Below are 18,175 nucleotides of genomic sequence, written 5' to 3'. Positions count from 1 at the left end.
GAGCTGGGGGGAGCAGGGGGCTGCGGGTCGGGCGTGAGGGGCACTGGCAGAGCTGGGGGGAGCAGGGGGCTGCGGGTCGGGCGTGAGGGGCACTGGCAGAGCTGGGGGGGAGCAGGGGGCTGCAGGTCGGGCGTGAGGGGCACTGGCAGAGCTGGGGGGGAGCCCAGGCTAGCAGGGGGCTGCGGGTCGGGCGTGAGGGGCAGCGGCAGAGCTGGGGGGAGCAGGGGGCTGCGGGTCGGGCGTGAGGGGCACCGGCAGAGCTGGGGGGAGCAGGGGGCTGCGGGTCGGGCGTGAGGGGCACTGGCAGAGCTGGGGGGGAGCCCAGGCTAGCAGGGGGCAGCGGCAGAGCTGGGGGGAGCAGGGGGCTGCGGGTCGGGCGTGAGGGGCAATGCTAGCCCCTGGGCAGAGCGCTGGGAGGTACCAAGGCCATTTTCACGCCGTCTGTGCTGGCGGGGTTGGGGAGGGGTGCAGGGGTCAGCCCCTTGAATGGGCCCTGGAGCCGTCTTGCCCTTGGGGAGTGGGCTGGGCCCTGGGGCTGTGCATGGGGCTGGCACCGCGCCCGCCAGGGCCCGGCTGTCACGGCGTGTCCCAGCAACGCCCTCACCTCTCCCTTCTCTTGGTTTGTGGCACCCAAGGAAGAGAAGCCTCTATTTTGATTTTTATATCAGGTACTGGCCCGTGGCTTGCTGCGCTGTCGCCTCGTTGCGTGTCCCTCCGGCCCATCTGTGTCTGGAATAGAACCAGTGCCCCTGCCCGCCCCTCGGGCTCCCCTCTGCCCTGCGGCCCCAGAGCAGGGCCCGGCCCAGGAGCTTTGCATGTGACCTCCCTTCCCTGCAGCCCCCCTGCGCTGCTCCCTGTTTGTCGCTATCCTGCTCCTCCCCTGCCCTCCCTACTCGCCTGAGCCTGGGCTGCAGCGTCGGGCGGGGGCTGTGCATGGAGGGGACCCAGCCTGGCCCCAGGAGAGTGGGGACGCTCCAGCCCCACAGTGCTCTGCTCCCGGTGGGGTGAACGACTTCAGGGCTCCCCCTGCCAGTGGGGAGGGCTGGGCACTGCCCTACGTGGCGAACGACTCGGGGGCTGCCCCTGCTAGCTGGGGGGCTGGGTACTGCCTGCGGGGCAGGCTGGGCACTGCCCTACGTGGCAAATGACTCGGGGCTCCCCCTGCCAGTCGGGAGCGCCAGGCACGGCCCTGCAGAAAGCCTTGCTCGGCCCGTAGGTGGCAACGCGAGCCTGAAGGCACGGCAGGGCCCTGCCCGGTGGCCTGGCGCCCCGCGGCCCTGCCAGCCCCGAAGGCAGCAGCGAGCTCCCTGCGGTGGGTTTGCCGTCTGACCTTTCCCCTCTTCCCTCGCTTAGCCCAGACGACGACTCCTGCCAGAAGTTTGTGCCATTTGTTGGGGTGAGTGTCTGATTGGGGGGGGGACACCGCACGCCAGCCCTGCCAGGCGCATGGACACAGGGGGGTGGGGGGGCCGGCCGCAGGGCCAGGGGAGGTGGCTAACGTCTCTCTGTCTGTAGGTGGTGAAGGTGGGGCTCGTGGAACAGTCCTTCAGCGCCTCAGGTGAGCCCACCCTGCAGCCTGGGGCAGTGTGGGGGGGTGTCACTGCTCCTGGCTCTGCCTCGCCCCCTCCCCCCCAGGATCCACCGGGGACAGCAGGGACCCCGCTGGTGGGGAACCCCAGGGGGCTGCAGCCTTCCAGGGGCCCCCCTGCCTCCCTCCCTCCCCAAGCCCTGCTGTAGCCTCAGCTGGCCAAGGGAGCCGGGAAGGTCCCATCTACACCCCTCAGGGCCAGGGCCCCAGGATTGCGAGTGCCCATCCTGCCCCAGCACAGAGCCACAGGCAAGGGGGGGTCATGGCCCTCGGCCCCAGAGCAGCCCCCCTATATCCCTCTAACTTGGCCCTGCCTTTCCCTCTTGCTAGTGGACTCTGACGACGCCACGGTCTGCACCAGTTCCCTGCTGAGCTCCGCACCTCCAGCCAGCGCAGGGACCCCCCACAGCAAGGAGGCCATGGGCACCCCACCGCCCTCGCCGTCTGTCAGCAGCGGCCTCTCGGGGGTTGGGTGAGGCTCCGCCAGGGGGACTGGAGGGAGGCCGGAGTAGGGTTAATGTCCCGCAGGCTTGTTAACCGTTTCCCTCCAGCAGAGCCAGCCACACTGCTCTGTCCCAGCCCGCCTGGCGTGTTCAGCCTCCTCTGCGTCCCCTGGCCCAGAAGGGAGGGGGCCCATGCTGCACCGTGTGGGGTACGCACTGCCAGGCAGTGAGGGGCGGGGGCTGTGCCACACCCCCCCAGCCCCCGGGCCTGAGACTCTCTGAATGAAGAGAGTTAAATGAAAGTGGAGATTGCGGGCGATGTTCCCGTGCCCCTTGGGCCACATGGGTGATGCCCATGGGGAGGAGGGGCTGGAGCTGGCTGTGGAGTAGCGGGAGACCCGAATGGGGCTGGATCCGGAGGGATGCTGGTACGGGGAGGGGGGGGGCTAGGCCCAGCCCTGAGGGGCGGAGCGTGGCTGGGGCTATGTTGCTGTGGCTGTCGCCCAGGTCCCTGAGCCCCGGCGTGGAGGTGATGGGCCTGCAGGTCGACTACTGGACAAGCCAGGGGCCGGAGAAGAAGAAGGAGGGAGAGAAGCGGGAGATGGGCTTGAAGAACACACTGAAGAGCAACTTCCGGTCGCTGCAGGTCAGCCGCGTGCCCAGCGCCGGGGAGCTGGTCCCCCCCAGCACCATGGCCATGACCGTGGTCACCAAGGAGAAGAACAAGAAAGGTAACGGTTGGCAAAGGCCCAGGCAGGGCCTGCACCTGTCCCAGCCTGCCCTGGAGGGGGCGGAGAGTCCCAGCCTGGCTCCCCTGGCAGGGCTGGCTCTAGGAGTCTTTCCTTTCTCCTCCCAGTGATGTTCCTGAGTAAGAAACCCAAGGAGAAGGACCTGGAGCCCAAAAGCCAAGTCATCGAAGGGATTACGCGCCTGATCTGTACGGCTAAGCACCAGAACACCATGCTCCGAGGTGAGGGCGGCCCAGCACCATGCCAAACCCCTCCAGAGAGCCAGCCAGGCCAACAGCTCTGCCCCACCACTCGGACACCGGGGGCTGGCTGAGCTCTGCCAGAGTCTCTCTCTCCCCCTGGCCCAGCTCTGGGGGGGTGAGCTGTGCATGCAAACACACAGCCCTGCCCCGCACAGCTGAGCTGCACGTGCGCTCTGAGCACAGCGACCAGAACGTTGGGCACCATTAAGAAAGGGATAGATAATAAGACAGAAAATACCCTATTGCCTCTGTATAAATCCATGGTACGCCCACATCTTGAATACTGCCTGCAGATGTGGTCGCCCCATCACTAAAAAGATCTATTGGAATTGGAAAAGGGCAATAAAAATGATTAGGGGTTTGGAATGGCTGCCGTATGAGAAGAGATTAATAAGACGGGGACTTTTCAGCTTGGAAAAGAGATGACTAAGGGGGGATCTGATAGAGGTCTATAAAATCATGATTGGTGTGGAGAAAGTAAATAAGGAAGTGCTATTTACTCCTCTTAACACAAGAACTAGGGGTCACCAAATGAAATTAATAGGCAGCAGGTTTAAAACAAAAGGAAGTATTTCTTCACACAATGCACAGTCAACCCATGGAACTCTTTGCCAGGGGATGTTGTGAAGGCCAAGACTATAATAGGATTAAAAAAAGAACTATTCAAGTTCACGGAGGACAGGTCCATCAATGGTTATTAGCCAGGATGGGCAGGGAAGGTGTCCCTAGCCTCTGTGCCAGACGCTGGGAATGGGTGACAGGGGATGGATCACTTGACAATTCCCAGTTCTGTTCATTCTCCCTGGGGCACCTGGCATTGGCCACTGTCGGAAGACAGGATACTGGGCTGGATGGACCTTTGGTCTGAGCCAGGGTGGCCGTTCTTATATTTGGCGCTCTGCTCTCTCCTCTCAGTGTCCATCGACGGCGTGGAGTGGAACGACGTGAAGTTTTTCCAGCTAGCAGCGCAGTGGCCAACACACGTCAAGCATCTCCCCGTGGGCATCTTTGGCTACTCGAAGAGTGTGTGAGCCAGCCGGGCGGCCTGGGAGCCGGGACTCTGCTGAGTGTGGCAGGAGGCGGCCATGGCCATGGCCCGTCCCTTCTGCTGGGCACTGGGGGAGGTTCCTGCTGCCCCACTCCAGGCCCTGGCTGTTCCCACTCGGTTTCTTTCCCCCAGCGGGCTTTTAACATGCAGCTAGAACTGGTGCAACGGGGGATCCACGTGGCTTTCAGAGCTGCTGCCCCCCAGGCCAGCCTCCCACCACCAGGGGGCAGGGGCCCACCCCAGGGAAGGGAGGGGGACTGGGAGCTGCTCGAGGGCACCTTACTGGTGCTGCACTAGCAGAGCAGGCTGCTCTGGCTCCCGCAGGGGGTAGCTCAGCCAGTGGCACCCTCCGGCTAGGGCCTAACTCAGTCACCCCCTTTCGGAAGCCCCAGGGCCCCACTGGCAGCTCCAGGCAGTTGAGGGGTTTCTGCCCCACCCTGCCGTTTCGGTTAGGGGCTGTCACCCCTTGCTCAAGGCCCTGCAGCAGCCCCTAGACCTGGGCCCAGACCCCCGGCTGCCCACTAGGGAACACTAGGGCCGCTGGAGCTGCAGCCTGTGGACCAGCTGAGGCTCTCCTAGCGCTGCAGGTGGGGGCCTCCTCCACCATCCGGTCAAGGGCCCCAGCGCTAGGGGAGCTGTGCTGCAGCGAGCCTGGGGGGCAGGGCTGCGCTGCAGTGAGGTCCCAGGCACTGGCCCGGGGGGAGCAGAAAGCTGGGCTGGCCCAGCTGTGCCCTCAGCGCCAGGAGCCAGCACCCGGCCATTCACCGAGCCTCCACCCGTCAGTCCACGCTGCCGCCCCCTGCCCAGAAATGCTAGGGGCAGGCCCACCCGCTGCAGATGGGGGGACCCTGGGCATGGGCTGTGTTTTCCCATTTACTGCTGGCATGGGGTTCACACGAGGAGTGGGGCAGCCCCCCAGCCCTGGCACTGCAGCTGATCTCACACTCCTGCCCCTCCGCCTGGCAGACTCCAAGCCCAGCCCAGCCCCTCATGCTGCCAAACCGCTCCCTGCCCTCAGAGCCCCAAACTGGGGGCTGGGCGGCCGGCGGGGGCGTTACCCTGTTTTTTTTACAAGATTCTATTTTTTTTAAACTTACTGTATGGTTGCTTTTCTGGATTAATTTTAATAAATTAATGCTGGTACCACTGTGACTGGGGTGCAGGGTGTGTGCAGCTGGGCCCTGTGCGGGAAGGGGGTGCAGAACCCCTCAGCCATGGCCAATGCTGCTGCCTCTCACACAGCTGTGTTCTGGTGGGCGAGAACCCCACACGTGGCGGGCACTGGGGCTTGGGGGGCCTGCAGATGCCAGGCGCTGCCCGGAGCGCAGCTCTCGGGAGATGGTGCCAGCCAGGCCAGGAATGCCAAGCCCAGCTCCAGGGACTTGCCATCAATGCTGGACCCCCCCTCCCAGGCACATGGGAGAATCAGGAGCTGCCGATGGAGCCAGACGGCTCAATTCTGCCACTAGCCTAATGGGGGTGCTGGCACCAGCCTCACCAGAGCAAGGGAGGGAGCCCCCCATAACCTCCAGCTGTGCCCAAGCCCCTGCACGCTGGGGGTGAGGTGCCAGCTCTGCCGTTCCCTGGTAGGGCCCAGGGCTGCGGGCACAGATCAGCACAGGGAGAGCACACATCAGCACAGCTGTTTTATTTAAATTAAAAACCTCGAGCCCTTGGGAATCGTGTCTTGTGCTCCAGGGGCAGTGGCTGGGCCCAGGCAGGGCTTCTCTCCTGGCTCGAGCCCCGGGCGTTCCTAGACCCCCAGCACCGGGCAGCCAATGCACTGCCCAGGGCTGGGACTCCGGCACCCCAGGGAGCAGTGCCGCAGGGCAGTGTCCGTGCCCGCCTGGCCCGCGCGCACAGCCCCGCTCCGCTTCTACCTGAAGGTGGAGAAGGTCTGTCTCCTCTCGGCGCAGGCTGCGTTGGGCATCGTCTTGATCTCCACCGTCTGGAAGGTGACTTGGGGCGGGCGCTGCTGGGGCGGGGAGGGGGAGGGCGTGGGCTCCGTGGAGACGTACTCCAGCAGCTGGGGGTTGTCCTCCTGGCGCCGCACGTAGCCCTGGCTCAGCAGGTGCAGGGTGCAGGACAGCACGTCCGTGCTGCTGCAGCAGAAGCTGAGGAACTTCAGGGCAGGGCCAGACTCCCATTTCTGACAGGCGTCGATCACCTGGGGGGGAGAGGGCAGTTACTCTGAGGCTGCCGGGGCGCGGAGCCGCGCGGCCGCTCGCCTGCCAGGCCCCCGTACCTTGAACACCAGGTTATCAATGTGCAGCTCCTTCTCCCCTTTCAGGATCTGGATGATGAGGCAGCAGATGATGTTCCTCTTCCTCTCCAGGGTGCTTCCCTCGTCATCCTCCACATTCAGGTACGTCTGCTTGGGGAGCAGCCACAGGCGCTGGCCAGCCGCCCGCGCCAGGGCCGCCTCGTTCAGACGCAGGACGCCTGGGACCAACACAGCCGCGCTCAGCCATGCCCAGGGAGCGGTTCCTCCAGCACCCCCGGCCCTGCTTGGGGACCAGCCCCAGCCCTCCATGGGCCCTCCCCACACATATCCCACCCCCCAGCCCTGCTTGGGGACCAGCCCCAGCCCCTCCATGTGCCCCCCCTCACATATCCCACCCCCCAGCCCTGCTTGGGGACCAGCCCTAGCCCTCCATGCCCCCCCTCACATATCCCACCCCCCAACCCTGCTTGGGGACCAGCCCCAGCCCCTCCACGCGCCCTCCCTCCCATGTACCCCCTCCGGCCCCTGTTGGGGACCAGCCCCAGCCCCTACACACACATCAGCCCAGTTCTCCCTCCTCCTCCCCTCGAGCCCTGCTTAGGGACCAGCCCCAGGCCTCCCACATACCCCCCACACGATGCCCCCTCTGGCCCTGCTTGGGGACCAGCCCCTCCACACCCACCAGCCCAGTTCTCCCTCCCCCCCCGGCCCTGCTTGGAGACTGGCCCCTCCACACCCACCAGCCCAGTTCTCCCTCCCCCCCCGGCCCTGCTTGGAGACTGGCCCCTCCGGACGCAAACCCCCTTCCAGCTCACAGACAAGCCCAGTGCTCCCTGGCACCTGCTCTGGGCCCAGCCCAGCCCGGCCAACCCTCCACACCCCCACCAGGCCCAGCGCAGGGGCTCCAGGGCTCCATCCCCAGCTGTGGTCCCCCTGTTCAGGGACCACCCAGGGACAGGGCTCAACCCCCCCTGCCCGGTCCCTCCATACGCACCCCCCTGAGGAAGGCTCTGGGTCAGGATCCCGGCCTCTCCCGTCAGAGGTTTCAGTGCGTGGCTCAGCAGAACAGGAGACAGCCCCGTGGCCTGGGCCAGGGTCTCCACAGCAACTTCCTGCGGCGCAAAGGAGACAGGAAGTGAATACGCAGGGGCAGGGCCATGGCGGTGGGGCGACAGCTCTGGGGGCCGGGACAGGCCAACCGGGCCAGGTATCTTGGGGCCACGGCCCAGGAGCTGGGGCAATGGGGTGAGGTCTCTGGGGGCCGTGGCATGGGGGCAAGGTCGCTGGGGGGGGAAGGGCCGGAGGGGGGGGCTGAGGGGCAAAGGGGAGAGAGAATAACACAGATTCCTCTGGCACAAGCCACCCGGGGGAAACAGCGGCTGCTTGGCCACAGGGGGGCAGGGACCAGGGCTGTGGAGATGAGAGTCCAAGGGCTTGGGGGGGGGGGGGGGGGAAGGGAGACACGAGGGAAGGGGGTGTCTGCCCCATACGGATGAGCTGGGGGGAAGGCGCTCTCTGTGCTGCAAGGACAGGAGCAATTGGTGCCCCATTTACACCAGCTGTGGGGTCCCACCCCCCAGGGGAGCGGGGGTCCCACCTGGGCGCTGTTGAAGCCCAGCAGGATGTACATCTGCAGGGTGGAGACGTGCAGGGTGGTGCTGCCCGCGAACCGGAGCTCCGCGTGGCCCAGCCACGTCCACTGCAGGCGCCGCGGCTTCGTGTGCTCCAGGCCAAACCGGCTCTGACCTGCAAGAGACGCGGCCAGTCCCAGCAGAGCCGCCAGAGCGCCGGGCCCGTGGGGTCCCCGAGCCAGCCGGGGCTGCCCCCCACCCCCAGGCGGGGCTGGAGCTCACCCCCCTGCTCAGCCTAGCCCCCGTTCCCCACCCTCCCCCTGGTGCCCCCTCTCCAGTCACCCTCCCCCCCCCCGGTGCTCCTTCCCGTCACACGCCCCCCCCGGTGCCCCCTCGCCTGTCACACGCCGCTCCCTGCCACCACCATGGGGCACAGTGACCGCCCCCCCCCCCAGCGCCCAGACTCACTGTTGGTGTAGAAGTCGGCGAACCGCGCCAAGTAGCCCCCGAGGGGACGCGGGAAACACCTGCTGGGATCCTCCAGGTAGCAGAGCGGGGAGATGGTCCAGCAGCGCGGGGACAGGGCCAGCACCTTCACCTCCGGCTCCTCCTCCGGCTCGGCCGGCTCCTCCTCCATCGCCTGGGGACGGGCGCAGGGGTGCCAGGGGTCAGGCTCCCGCCAGGGGCTCGTCTGCGGCACCTCCTGGGAAGGGAGGGGGCACGGCCCAGACCCCGCACCCCCGGGGGAAGGGAGGGGGCACGGCCCAGACCCCACCCCCCTCCCCAGGCCTCCATGTGCCCCCCCCATGTGCCCAGGGAAGGGAGGGGGCATGGCACAGACCCCGCCCCCCTCCCCAGCCCTCCATGTGCCCCCCCATGTGCCCGGGGAAGGGAGGGGGCACGGCCCAGACCCCGCCCCCCGGGGGAAGGGAGGGGGCACGGCACAGACCCCACCCACCTCCCCAGCTCTCCATGTGCCCCCCCATGTGCCCGGGGAAGGGAGGGGGCACGGCCCAGACCCCGCCCCGCCCGGGTTCTCACCGCGTCCTCCTGGCCCGCGTCCAGCTCCAGCAGGCGCTTGTCGAGCTGCTGCAGCTGGAAGAGGTGGAATTGCTGCTGCAGCTCCTCCGACTCGCTCAGGCTCTTCAGCATCTGCTGGGGGAAGCGATTGGGGAAGCAGAGCCCGATCTGCTCGACGACGGCCCGTTCCAGCCACACGTTCCCCTGGGCCAGGAGCCGGTCGCCCAGGTAATACCTGCAACGGCAGCCGGCGTCAGAGCCCCCGACTCCCTCCCCGGCCCCTAGACCTGGAGCCACCCCCAATTCCCGTCCCGGAACCCCCCCGGGACCCTCCATGCCTTCGCTACGGCCTGGAGCAGGGCGTGCCGGCCGGCCGGCAGCTGGTGAACGCTGTGGGGCCCGGGGCCGGGCCTGACCCAGCCTGTGGGCCCTGCAGTGCCCTGCTGCCCCCCTGCAAGCCACGGCTGGGGACACAGGCTCTGGGCTGGTGGCCGGGGTCCGGCTGGACTTTGGGGAGCCCACGGCCCGAGCCGAGCCAGAGCCCCCATGACAAGCCAGGCACCAGCACCCGCTGAGGCGCCGGGCAAAGCCAGAGCCCAGGCCGGGCGGGGGGCACAGCTCCCCGCGCCCCCGGCTGGGGCCCCTCACCGGTAGAAGTGCTCGAAGGTGTTGGCGAGCTCCAGGCCGGAGAGGAAGAGGATGGGCTCCAGGCTCCGCTGCAGCCGGTGCAGCGACTCCACGTTGCCCGCGTCCGTCTGGCTCTCCTGGATCCGCTGGTCCACGTAGCGAGCGAACTGCTCGCTCACCTGCGGGGGAGAGCGCCAGCTGCCAGGGCCTGCTCGGGGCGGCTCCCCACGGCAGCTCAGGGGACACCCACACGATGGGGGGCTCTGGGGGAGGGAACAGTCCTGCGGAGGGGGAGGCCACTCCCTAGGAGCTGGGGTCACCCCACCCGTGGAGACAGGGAGGCGGAATGGGGAAGGCGGGGCCGTGGGAGCTGCGTGTCTGGGCGGTGGGCAAGGGGGCTCGAGGGGCCCGCTCCCTCTCAGGGCCCAGGGCTGTTGGAGCAGGAGCAGCGGGGGTTAACTGGCGGAGACCCCCACGCACCTGGGACCCCTCAGACCCCGGACGGCAGCCAGGAGCGTGGCTGGGCAGAGCCGACGCCGGGGGGCTCAGCCCCACTGGGGCGCAGGCAGCCTCTAGCCCCGCGGGCTGGCACCAGGCCAAGCAGCCTGGAAGCGCTGCTGGGCCCCAGGCTCCCCCCCCCCCGGGCCAGGCCAGCCCCCCACTCACGTGCATGGCCGTCAGGAAGGAGAGCTGCAGGAGGCCCCCGGAGAAGCCCTGCCGCAGGGCCAGCGCGAAGGCCGTCTGCTGCCCGAACAGCTCCTCCATGGCGCCGCGCAGGCCCAGGTAGAGCCGGCAGTACCGCTCCACGAAGTCCGGCCCCTGCCACCACGACTCCAGGAACCGCTTCACCTGGGCAGGGGCAGGCGGCACTCGGTTACAGGCGCGGGGAGGGCCCCGGGGGGAGGGGGAGGTACAGGCTGGGCTGGACGCGGGGAGGGGACAGGCCGGGACAGGTGTCTGTGGGGGGCAGGATGGATGGGGGGGCGGGGGGAGAACGGGACATGACAGGCGGGGGGAGGGCCCTGGGGGGATGGGCTGGCCAGCCCCAGGGGGTACAGGGTGTGCCGGGCATGGGGGTGGCCCCGAAGGTGGGGAGGGTCTCAGGGGGACAGGACGGGCCAGGCGTGGGTAGGTCTCTCCGTATCTAGTGTCCCATGGGCCTGGGGCAGGAGCTGCAGAGACAGAGGTGGATGGGGGCCTGCTACCCCCATGCAGGGTGGGGAGGGGGATGGGCAGCAGATACACACACAGATCAACAGCCCCCTCCCCCCCGCTCAGCTGCTGCTGCAGGACACCCCCGTCAACCCCACACACCTACTGCTGCATAATGCTCCCCACCCCATCCCCCCCACACACACACCTGCTGCTGCACCACACCCCTCCCCCGTCGCCCCCCCGCACACACCTGCTGCTGCACCACACCCCTCCCCCGTCGCCCCCCCGCACACACCTGCTGCTGCACCACGCCCCACCCCCGTCCCCCCCCCCGCACACTCCTGCTGCTGCACCACGCCCCTCCCCCGTCGCCCCCCCCGCACACACCTGCTGCTGCACCACGCCCCTCCCCCGTCGCCCCCCCCCCCGCACACACCTGCTGCTGCACCACGCCCCTCCCCCGTCGCCCCCCCGCACACACCTGCTGCTGCACCACACCCCTCCAGCACTGCGTAATCCCCGTCATGCTGCTGGGCTTCTTCCCGGACACCTTGGCGGCCCCAGAGCTGGTCTCCTTGTTCTTCCCGTTCTTCCCGTCTGCCAAGGGGGGGCCGGCGTGAAAGCAGCGCCCAGGGGGCAGGGCGGGGGCAGCGCCAGCACTACCCCCTACCCAACCCCAAAGCCGCCTGTGGGGCGAGGGCTGGGCCCAACCCTCCCAGCCTCCCCCGGGGGGGCCCACTTCAGCCCCACACGGTCACTGAGTGGGGGGGGGGGGTGCAGGGGCAAGCCGGGCGCTCGGGGCGGGTGGGAGCCAGCCAGCCCCAGGCACCCCGGGGCAGCAGAGTAGCCACGCCTGGCCGGGATCCTGCCCCCTACAACAGGGCTGGCCTTTGCAGAGGGGCGTCTGGCACCTGCCGGTTCTGCCTGTGGGCACCAGACCCACGGATCTGAGTGCTGGGCTAGGCCCCCACGTCTCTGTCTCCTACACCCCGGCCCCAGGACCTTGAGGAGCAGCCTCTGCTGCGCCAGGCCCAGGGGCTGCCCGCCCGCCCCGCAGAGCGCTCTCCCACCTCACCCTGCCTGCGGGCATCGGGCACACACAGGGTCGAGCCCAGCTCGGTGCCAGTGCCCGGCTCTGGCAGGACGTGCAAAAGGCAGCCCGGACAGTCCTTACCCGTAGGGACCCCTCTCCCCACTCAGCCCCGGGCAGCACCCCAGGGCCTCCTCCCCCAGCCCCACCCTGGGACCCGCCCCCCTCCCTGCCTGGCCCCAAAGCCCCACAGGGGAGGGGCCCTTACTGGCTTTGACCGGGGCTCTCAGCTCCTCGGGCTCCGGGCTGCCGGGGTCCACGTGCACCAGCAGGTGGCTCAGGCGCCGCACGCGGGAGTTGAAGATGGTGGCGCGGCTCTTGGCGCATCGGGCCGTCTCCAGGTTCTCCAGGTACTCGCTCAGGAGCCAGGCCAGGGGGCTGACGCCGCTGGGATCTGCAAAGCCAGAGGGGGAGGCTGAGCCAGTCGGGCCGGGCGGGCTGGGGGCAGCGGGAAGCCGGGCAGGGGGAACCGGTACCTGGGCTGGTGATGCTCTGCACCAAGGGATTGATTAGGGCCTCCCAGCAGGTCCTGCCCAGAGCCTGGGCCGCCTCGTCATCGGGAAGGAAGCGATCGGCGAACACCTGCTCGTGCCGCAGGGCGCCGTTCAGCCTGCAACAGCAGAGACACCCGCACCAGTCACTGGTGGGGCCCTGGGGCCTTGCCAGCGCTGGGGAGACCCCGGGTACAGACACACACAGGGCAGGGCACTGCCGGGGGCTTTGCAGAGCGCTGGGGGGACACCCCAGGTACAGACACACACAGGGCAGGGCACTGCCGGGGGCTCTGTCAGCGCTGGGGGGACACCCCGGGTACAGACACACACAGGGCAGGGCACTGCCGGGGGCTCTGTCAGCGCTGGGGGGACACCCCGGGTACAGACACACACAGGGCAGGGCACTGCCGGGGGCTCTGTCAGCGCTGGGGGGGGGACCCCGGGTACAGACACACACAGGGCAGGGCACTGCCGGGGGCTCTGTCAGCGCTGGGGGGGGGGACCCCGGGTACAGACACACACAGGGCAGGGCACTGCCGGGGGCTCTGTCAGCGCTGGGGGGACACCCCAGGTACAGACACACACAGGGCAGGGCACTGCCGGGGGCTCTGTCAGCGCTGGGGGGGGGACCCCGGGTACAGACACAAACAGGGCAGGGCACTGCCGGGGACTCTGTCAGTGCTGGGGGGGGGACCCCAGGTACAGACACACACAGGCCAGGACACTGCCGGGGGCTCTGGTCAGCGCTGGGGGGGGGGGGGGACCCCGGGTACAGACACACACAGGGCAGGGCACTGCCGGGGGCTCTGTCAGCGCTGGGGGGACACCCCGGGTACAGACACACACAGGGCAGGGCACTGCCGGGGGCTCTGTCAGCGCTGGGGGGGGGGGACCCCGGGTACAGACACACACAGGGCAGGGCACTGCCGGGGGCTCTGTCAGTGCTGGGGAGACCCCGGGTACAGACACACACAGGGCAGGGCACTGCCGGGGGCTCTGTCAGCGCTGGGGGGAGGGGACCCCGGGTACAGACACACACAGGGCAGGGCACTGCCGGGGGCTCTGTCAGCGCTGGGGGGAGGGGACCCCGGGTACAGACACACACAGGGCAGGGCACTGCCGGGGGCTCTGTCAGCGCTGGGGGGGGGGACCCCGGGTACAGACACACACAGGGCAGGGCACTGCCGGAGGCTCTGTTAGCGCTGGGGGACCCCGGGTACAGGCCTCACCTGTTGAAGAGCTGCAGCAGCTGCATGCGCTCGTCTGCGATCTCCTGGCACCACGTGTGCGCCTGGGTGGTGTAGAACAGGTACGTGCGCCGGCACAGCTGCTCCTTGAAGATCGGCCAGAAGGTGGGCTTGGGCCCCAGGATCTCGATGCCCCGCACACGCGTGTCAATGCCACCCTGCACAGGGCACAAACCTCCCCGGTTAGACACGGGCCCGCCAGGTCTAGCGACTCCCCGCGGGGCACCCCGGGCCAGGCCTCTCGCTGCCCGTGGAGGCCCTGCGGGGGGCGAGGGAGGCCAGGGACCGGCTCGGCCGCACACAGGGACGGGGGTGTGACATTGCACTCCATATGTTTTATGGAAATCTGCTTGTGAGTGTGACGATGATGTAACTGGAATATGCTGTATGCAAAAGGTCTCTTGTAAGGTATCATAACAAAGGTTATAACCTACTGAATATATTCCTCCTACTTCTATGCATGTATCATTCTTGTATCTGAAGCTAGAAATATGAAGTGTAACTCTGAGGGCCTGTTGTAATTATGCAAAGTGTGGGCCATTAATGGGGGTTTAGAATCGTGATGGCTCCCAGTGACTAGGACAATTGGTTGTAAATGGTTTATTTACCCGTGCAGGTGTGGGCCAGCCCGGGAAGAATGGAGACTAGGTCTTACAGTGACAAGTGACCATGTCACATGATACTGGAATCCATCTTAGATCTGGTACTTTTCCATTTAGAAGGAGGGGTGGGGACCCAGAGAGACAAAGGATTCCCACCTTGTGCCAAAGTATAAAAGGGGGTGGAGCAGGACAAAGGGGGCTGCCAGTCATGAGAAATCCCCTGCTTACCACCTGAGATGTCTGCTGGAACGAACAAGGACTGGACCAGGGGAAAGGATCGGGCCCAGACTAGGAAGGAGTCTAGTCTGTGAAAGAAGCTTATTGGAACATCTCTGAGGGTGAGATATAACCTGTAATCAGTTTCTTAATGTATTTAGACTTGCGTGTTTTTGCTTGGTGACTTACTTTGTTCTGTCTCTTATTACTTGAAACCACTTAAATCCTACTTTTTATACTTCATACAATCACTTTTGTTTATTAATAAACCCAGAGAAAGTGATTAATAGCTGGGGGAGCAAACAGCTGTGCATCTCTCTCTATCGGTGTTATAGAGGGCGGACAATTTATGAATTTACCCTGTATAAGCTTTATACAGAGTAAAATGGATTTATTTGGGGTTTCCCCATTGGGAGCTGGGTGTCTGGGTGCTGGAGATAGGAAACCTGCTGAGCTGTTTTCAGTTAAGTCTGCAGCTTTGGGGACGTGGCCCAGCCCCTGGGTCGGGTTGCAGCAGTTCTAGCATGTCTGGCTCAACAAGGCAGGGTTCTGGAAGTCCCAAGCTGGCAGGGAAAAACGGGCTCAGAGGCACATTCAGCGCATCAGGTGGCAGTCCCAAGGGGGTCCCTGTGGCCGAACCCGCCAGGGGGCCCGCCAGCACACCCACCTGCTGGCAGCGCTTGATCTTGATCTGGATGATGGGCCAGAAGCGGGTCAGGTTCTCCAGGAGGATCACTCTGCTGGCCGAGGGCATGACGTTCACCTGGGGGGGCAGGAGAGACGCAAGCCATCAGGACACAGAGATGACGAGGCCGCGAGAGATCCCGCCCCACGGGAGTGTTGTCCAGGCCCAGCCCCCAGAGCTACGTGAAGTGAAGCCGTGGGGTTAGCGGCGTGCAGGAACACGGGCCCCAAAGGGACGGGGCAAGGAGACGACCAGTAGCTGGGACAGGACTAGCCAGCAAAGCCTCTGCCGCTCCATCAGGCAGCCCCAGGGCCCCTCCCAGCCACACCTGGGGAGATCACAGAAACCATGGCTCTGCTGGAGCAGTCAGATGCGCCAGACCTCTCCACCGCTCCCTGCTGCCCCCTCCCGGCAGGGCCAATGGAAGACCAGCCCCTGGGAGCTCCACCGCGCTTAGGAGCTGCTGTCAACCCACCAGGAGAGGCCGCAGAGACCAGAACCGATGGGGATGGAGAGGTGCCGCCGGGCACGGGAACTGGCTGACAGCCATAGACCAGTGGCCCGTCCGAGTGAGATGCAGATCTCCCGTTGTTCCCCTGGGGCTCCCAGCCCGAGAGGTGCTACTAACCCAGCGTCACACCCCGCTCCCGGTGCCCAGGGGGCTGTAACTGACCCTGCTCCGTCCGCACACAGCCAGCCGAGCAGGTTCCCAGCACCGCCAGCCCCAGTGCCCAGATCAGGCCCATCCACTGGGTTTGGAGCTGGGGGGGGGGTCCCAATTTCCAGCTTTTCTCTGCAGCGTGGGGGCTGGAGCCTCACTCGGGAAGTGACAGGCGGGATTCTCATGGAATCACCTGCCCCCAGGAGCTGCGGCTTTAAGGAGCAGCCCAGCCGTGCCGAGAGCTGGTGCCAGCGCCGTCACTAAGCACAGACCCAGCGCCCCGCACACCCGGCCGGCCGCCAGCACGGATGTACATGCTGCTCCCAGTAGGAACGCGCAGGCCTGCCTGTCTGCCCCGCCCACCCCCACGTCCCTCCCCAATGACCTCCTGGGACTCAGCGCTGCCTCGGGGGCCGGAAGGCGGCTCCTCTCGGTCCCTCCTCTGCTCTATGGCCACTGTGCAGCGGAGACTAGCACAATCCAAGCTAGGCACACGGCCCGGCCCAGACAGCGCCTCTGGGTTCTGGCTAGAGGTTTCCCAGGGCAGCTCACTCGGGCATGGGCCAGGTGGGTAACAGGTCTGGGGAAGCAGAGGGCGGGAGGGTGGCAGGGTCTAGCAGCAGAAAGGGGAGCAGCTAGGACAAGGCAGGCTGTGCCAGGCCTGCACGGGGCGGACGAGGAGCAGGACAGGAGGGGAAGCCGGGACTTGGCCACTGGGGTGTCTTGCCCCTCCCCCTGAAGCAGCTGGTCCTGGCCAGCGTTGGAGACGGACCCTGAGCTCGGGGCCCTGCTCCTGCCCGCCTAGGAGAGCCCTGGTGACAGGCCTGCCAGGACAGGGCCTACAGGCCTGGGGCTGGCGACTCCCTGCACCTCGGGTGCTGCCTGCCCCAATTCCAAGGCAGTCGTGGCCCCGTCAGCCTGGGCCGGGCTGCCCCAGCTCCACACTGACCAGCAGAGGTGGGCGCTGGCAGGTGTGAAGCTCTCAGCCTGCGCCCGCCCTGCTAGGGAGCCCCCAAGCCACGGGACCCCCTCTCCTGTCCGGGGCGGCCTGGGCCACACTCACCGTATTGAGCTCAGTGCTGATGCTGGCCGGGTTCTCTCCTCCCATGACCACGATCCGGGCTGGCATGTAGCTGGAATCCTCGCTGGCCACCAGCAGGCTCATCTGTCTGCAGCCGGGGAGAGCCACAGCGTCGGCACCGGCCCATTTCTGGGCTGTGCTCCAGGCCGGAGCCTACGGTGCCCGTCCCGAGGGGCACGTCCGCCAGCGGGCTCAGAGCCTCGCATGGCCGCCGGTCCTAACGGGAGCCCCTGAGCCCCTGGCCCCAGCTCCTGGGGGGCTGCACCTGGCGCTGCACTGCTCTGGGCCAACAGTGCCAACAGCCATCCCAGCAGGGCGTATGGCGCCCGTGGACACAGACGAGGGCCCTGCATGGCTGGCTACTGGAAAGGGAACCCACCCCAGCCAGGGAACCAGCATGTGCAGCCCCCCTGGGCCACCTTGGGCACCCTGCCACCCCTCGCCACATTGTTACCTGGGCCCAACTCCCCCCCATCCCCGGGACACCCTGGGCAACCAGCCACCCCCCGCCGACCTGATCGCACCCCCATCCCCGGGACACCCTGGGCAGCCAGCCACCCTCTGCCCACCTGATCCCTCCTCCATCCCCAGGACACCCTGGGCAGCCAGCCACCCCCCTGCCCACCTGATCCCACCTCCATCCCCGGGACACCCTGGGCAGCCAGCCACCCCCTGCCGACCTGATCGCACCCCCATCCCCGGGACACCCTGGGCAGCCAGCCACCCTCTGCCCACCTGATCCCTCCTCCATCCCCGGGACACCCTGGGCAGCCAGCCACCCCCCTGCCCACCTGATCCCACCCCCATCCCCGGGACACCCTGGGCAGCCAGCCACCCTCTGCCCACCTGATCCCACCCCCATCCCCGGGACACCCTGGGCAGCCAGCCACCTCCCCACCCATCTGATCCCACCCCCATCCCCGGGACACCCTGAGCAGCCAGCCACCTCTCCGCCCACCTGCTCCCACCCCCATCCCCGGGACACCCTGGGCAGCCAGCCACCCCCCTGCCCACCTGATCCCACCTCCATCCCCGGGACACCCTGGGCAACCAGCCACCTCCCTGATCCCACCCCCATCCCCGGGAACACCCCTGTGCCACCTCAGGCACCCTGCCACCCCTCGCCAAATTGTTACCTGTGACCAACTCCCCCTGGACAGCCAGCCACCTCCCTCCCCACCTGATCCCACCCCCATCCCCGGGACACCCTGGGCAGCCAGCCACCCCCCTACCCACCTGATCCCACCCCCATCCCCAGGACACCCTGGGCAGCCAGCCACCTCCCTCCCCACCTGATCCCACCCCCATCCCTGGGACACCCTGGGCAGCCAGCAACCTCCCTCCCCACCTGATCCCACCCCCATCCCCGGGACATGCTCTTTGCCGCCCGGCACACACAGCCATACCCCCCCCCCCCCGGGGGCCAGTACCC

The 18,175-nt window shown here is 67.1% G+C and overlaps 2 protein-coding genes across 2 annotated transcripts in view; one reads left to right on the top strand and one right to left on the bottom strand.

The window, feature by feature from the left end:
• The window catches only part of LOC135876029 (phosphofurin acidic cluster sorting protein 1-like), a 111,902-nt gene extending 107,849 nt beyond the window's left edge, over positions 1 to 4,053 (top strand). The window contains exons 19-25 of the mRNA XM_065401153.1: positions 636 to 668; positions 1,354 to 1,396; positions 1,516 to 1,558; positions 1,919 to 2,060; positions 2,539 to 2,762; positions 2,888 to 3,001; positions 3,938 to 4,053. Coding sequence (XP_065257225.1) covers positions 636 to 668; positions 1,354 to 1,396; positions 1,516 to 1,558; positions 1,919 to 2,060; positions 2,539 to 2,762; positions 2,888 to 3,001; positions 3,938 to 4,053 — 715 coding nt within the window. The remainder of the gene's footprint in view (positions 1 to 635; positions 669 to 1,353; positions 1,397 to 1,515; positions 1,559 to 1,918; positions 2,061 to 2,538; positions 2,763 to 2,887; positions 3,002 to 3,937) is intronic.
• Positions 4,054 to 5,946: 1,893 nt separating this feature from the next.
• Positions 5,947 to 18,175, bottom strand: part of CUL7 (cullin 7) — a 34,096-nt gene continuing 21,867 nt past the window's right edge. Inside the window, exons 16-29 of the mRNA XM_065401297.1 lie at positions 16,726 to 16,831; positions 14,984 to 15,079; positions 13,481 to 13,656; positions 12,234 to 12,367; positions 11,966 to 12,151; positions 11,149 to 11,264; positions 10,179 to 10,361; positions 9,534 to 9,691; positions 8,907 to 9,120; positions 8,334 to 8,505; positions 7,892 to 8,040; positions 7,289 to 7,406; positions 6,316 to 6,512; positions 5,947 to 6,237 (exon numbers count right to left, since the gene is read on the bottom strand). Coding sequence (XP_065257369.1) covers positions 5,947 to 6,237; positions 6,316 to 6,512; positions 7,289 to 7,406; positions 7,892 to 8,040; positions 8,334 to 8,505; positions 8,907 to 9,120; positions 9,534 to 9,691; positions 10,179 to 10,361; positions 11,149 to 11,264; positions 11,966 to 12,151; positions 12,234 to 12,367; positions 13,481 to 13,656; positions 14,984 to 15,079; positions 16,726 to 16,831 — 2,296 coding nt within the window. The remainder of the gene's footprint in view (positions 6,238 to 6,315; positions 6,513 to 7,288; positions 7,407 to 7,891; positions 8,041 to 8,333; positions 8,506 to 8,906; positions 9,121 to 9,533; positions 9,692 to 10,178; positions 10,362 to 11,148; positions 11,265 to 11,965; positions 12,152 to 12,233; positions 12,368 to 13,480; positions 13,657 to 14,983; positions 15,080 to 16,725; positions 16,832 to 18,175) is intronic.

The sequence above is a fragment of the Emys orbicularis genome, chromosome 3 (genome assembly GCF_028017835.1).
Source record: "Emys orbicularis isolate rEmyOrb1 chromosome 3, rEmyOrb1.hap1, whole genome shotgun sequence".
Classification (NCBI taxonomy): Eukaryota; Metazoa; Chordata; order Testudines; family Emydidae; genus Emys; species Emys orbicularis.
Note: the sequence above shows the minus strand (reverse complement) of the source record. Positions and strands in the feature narration are given on the sequence as shown.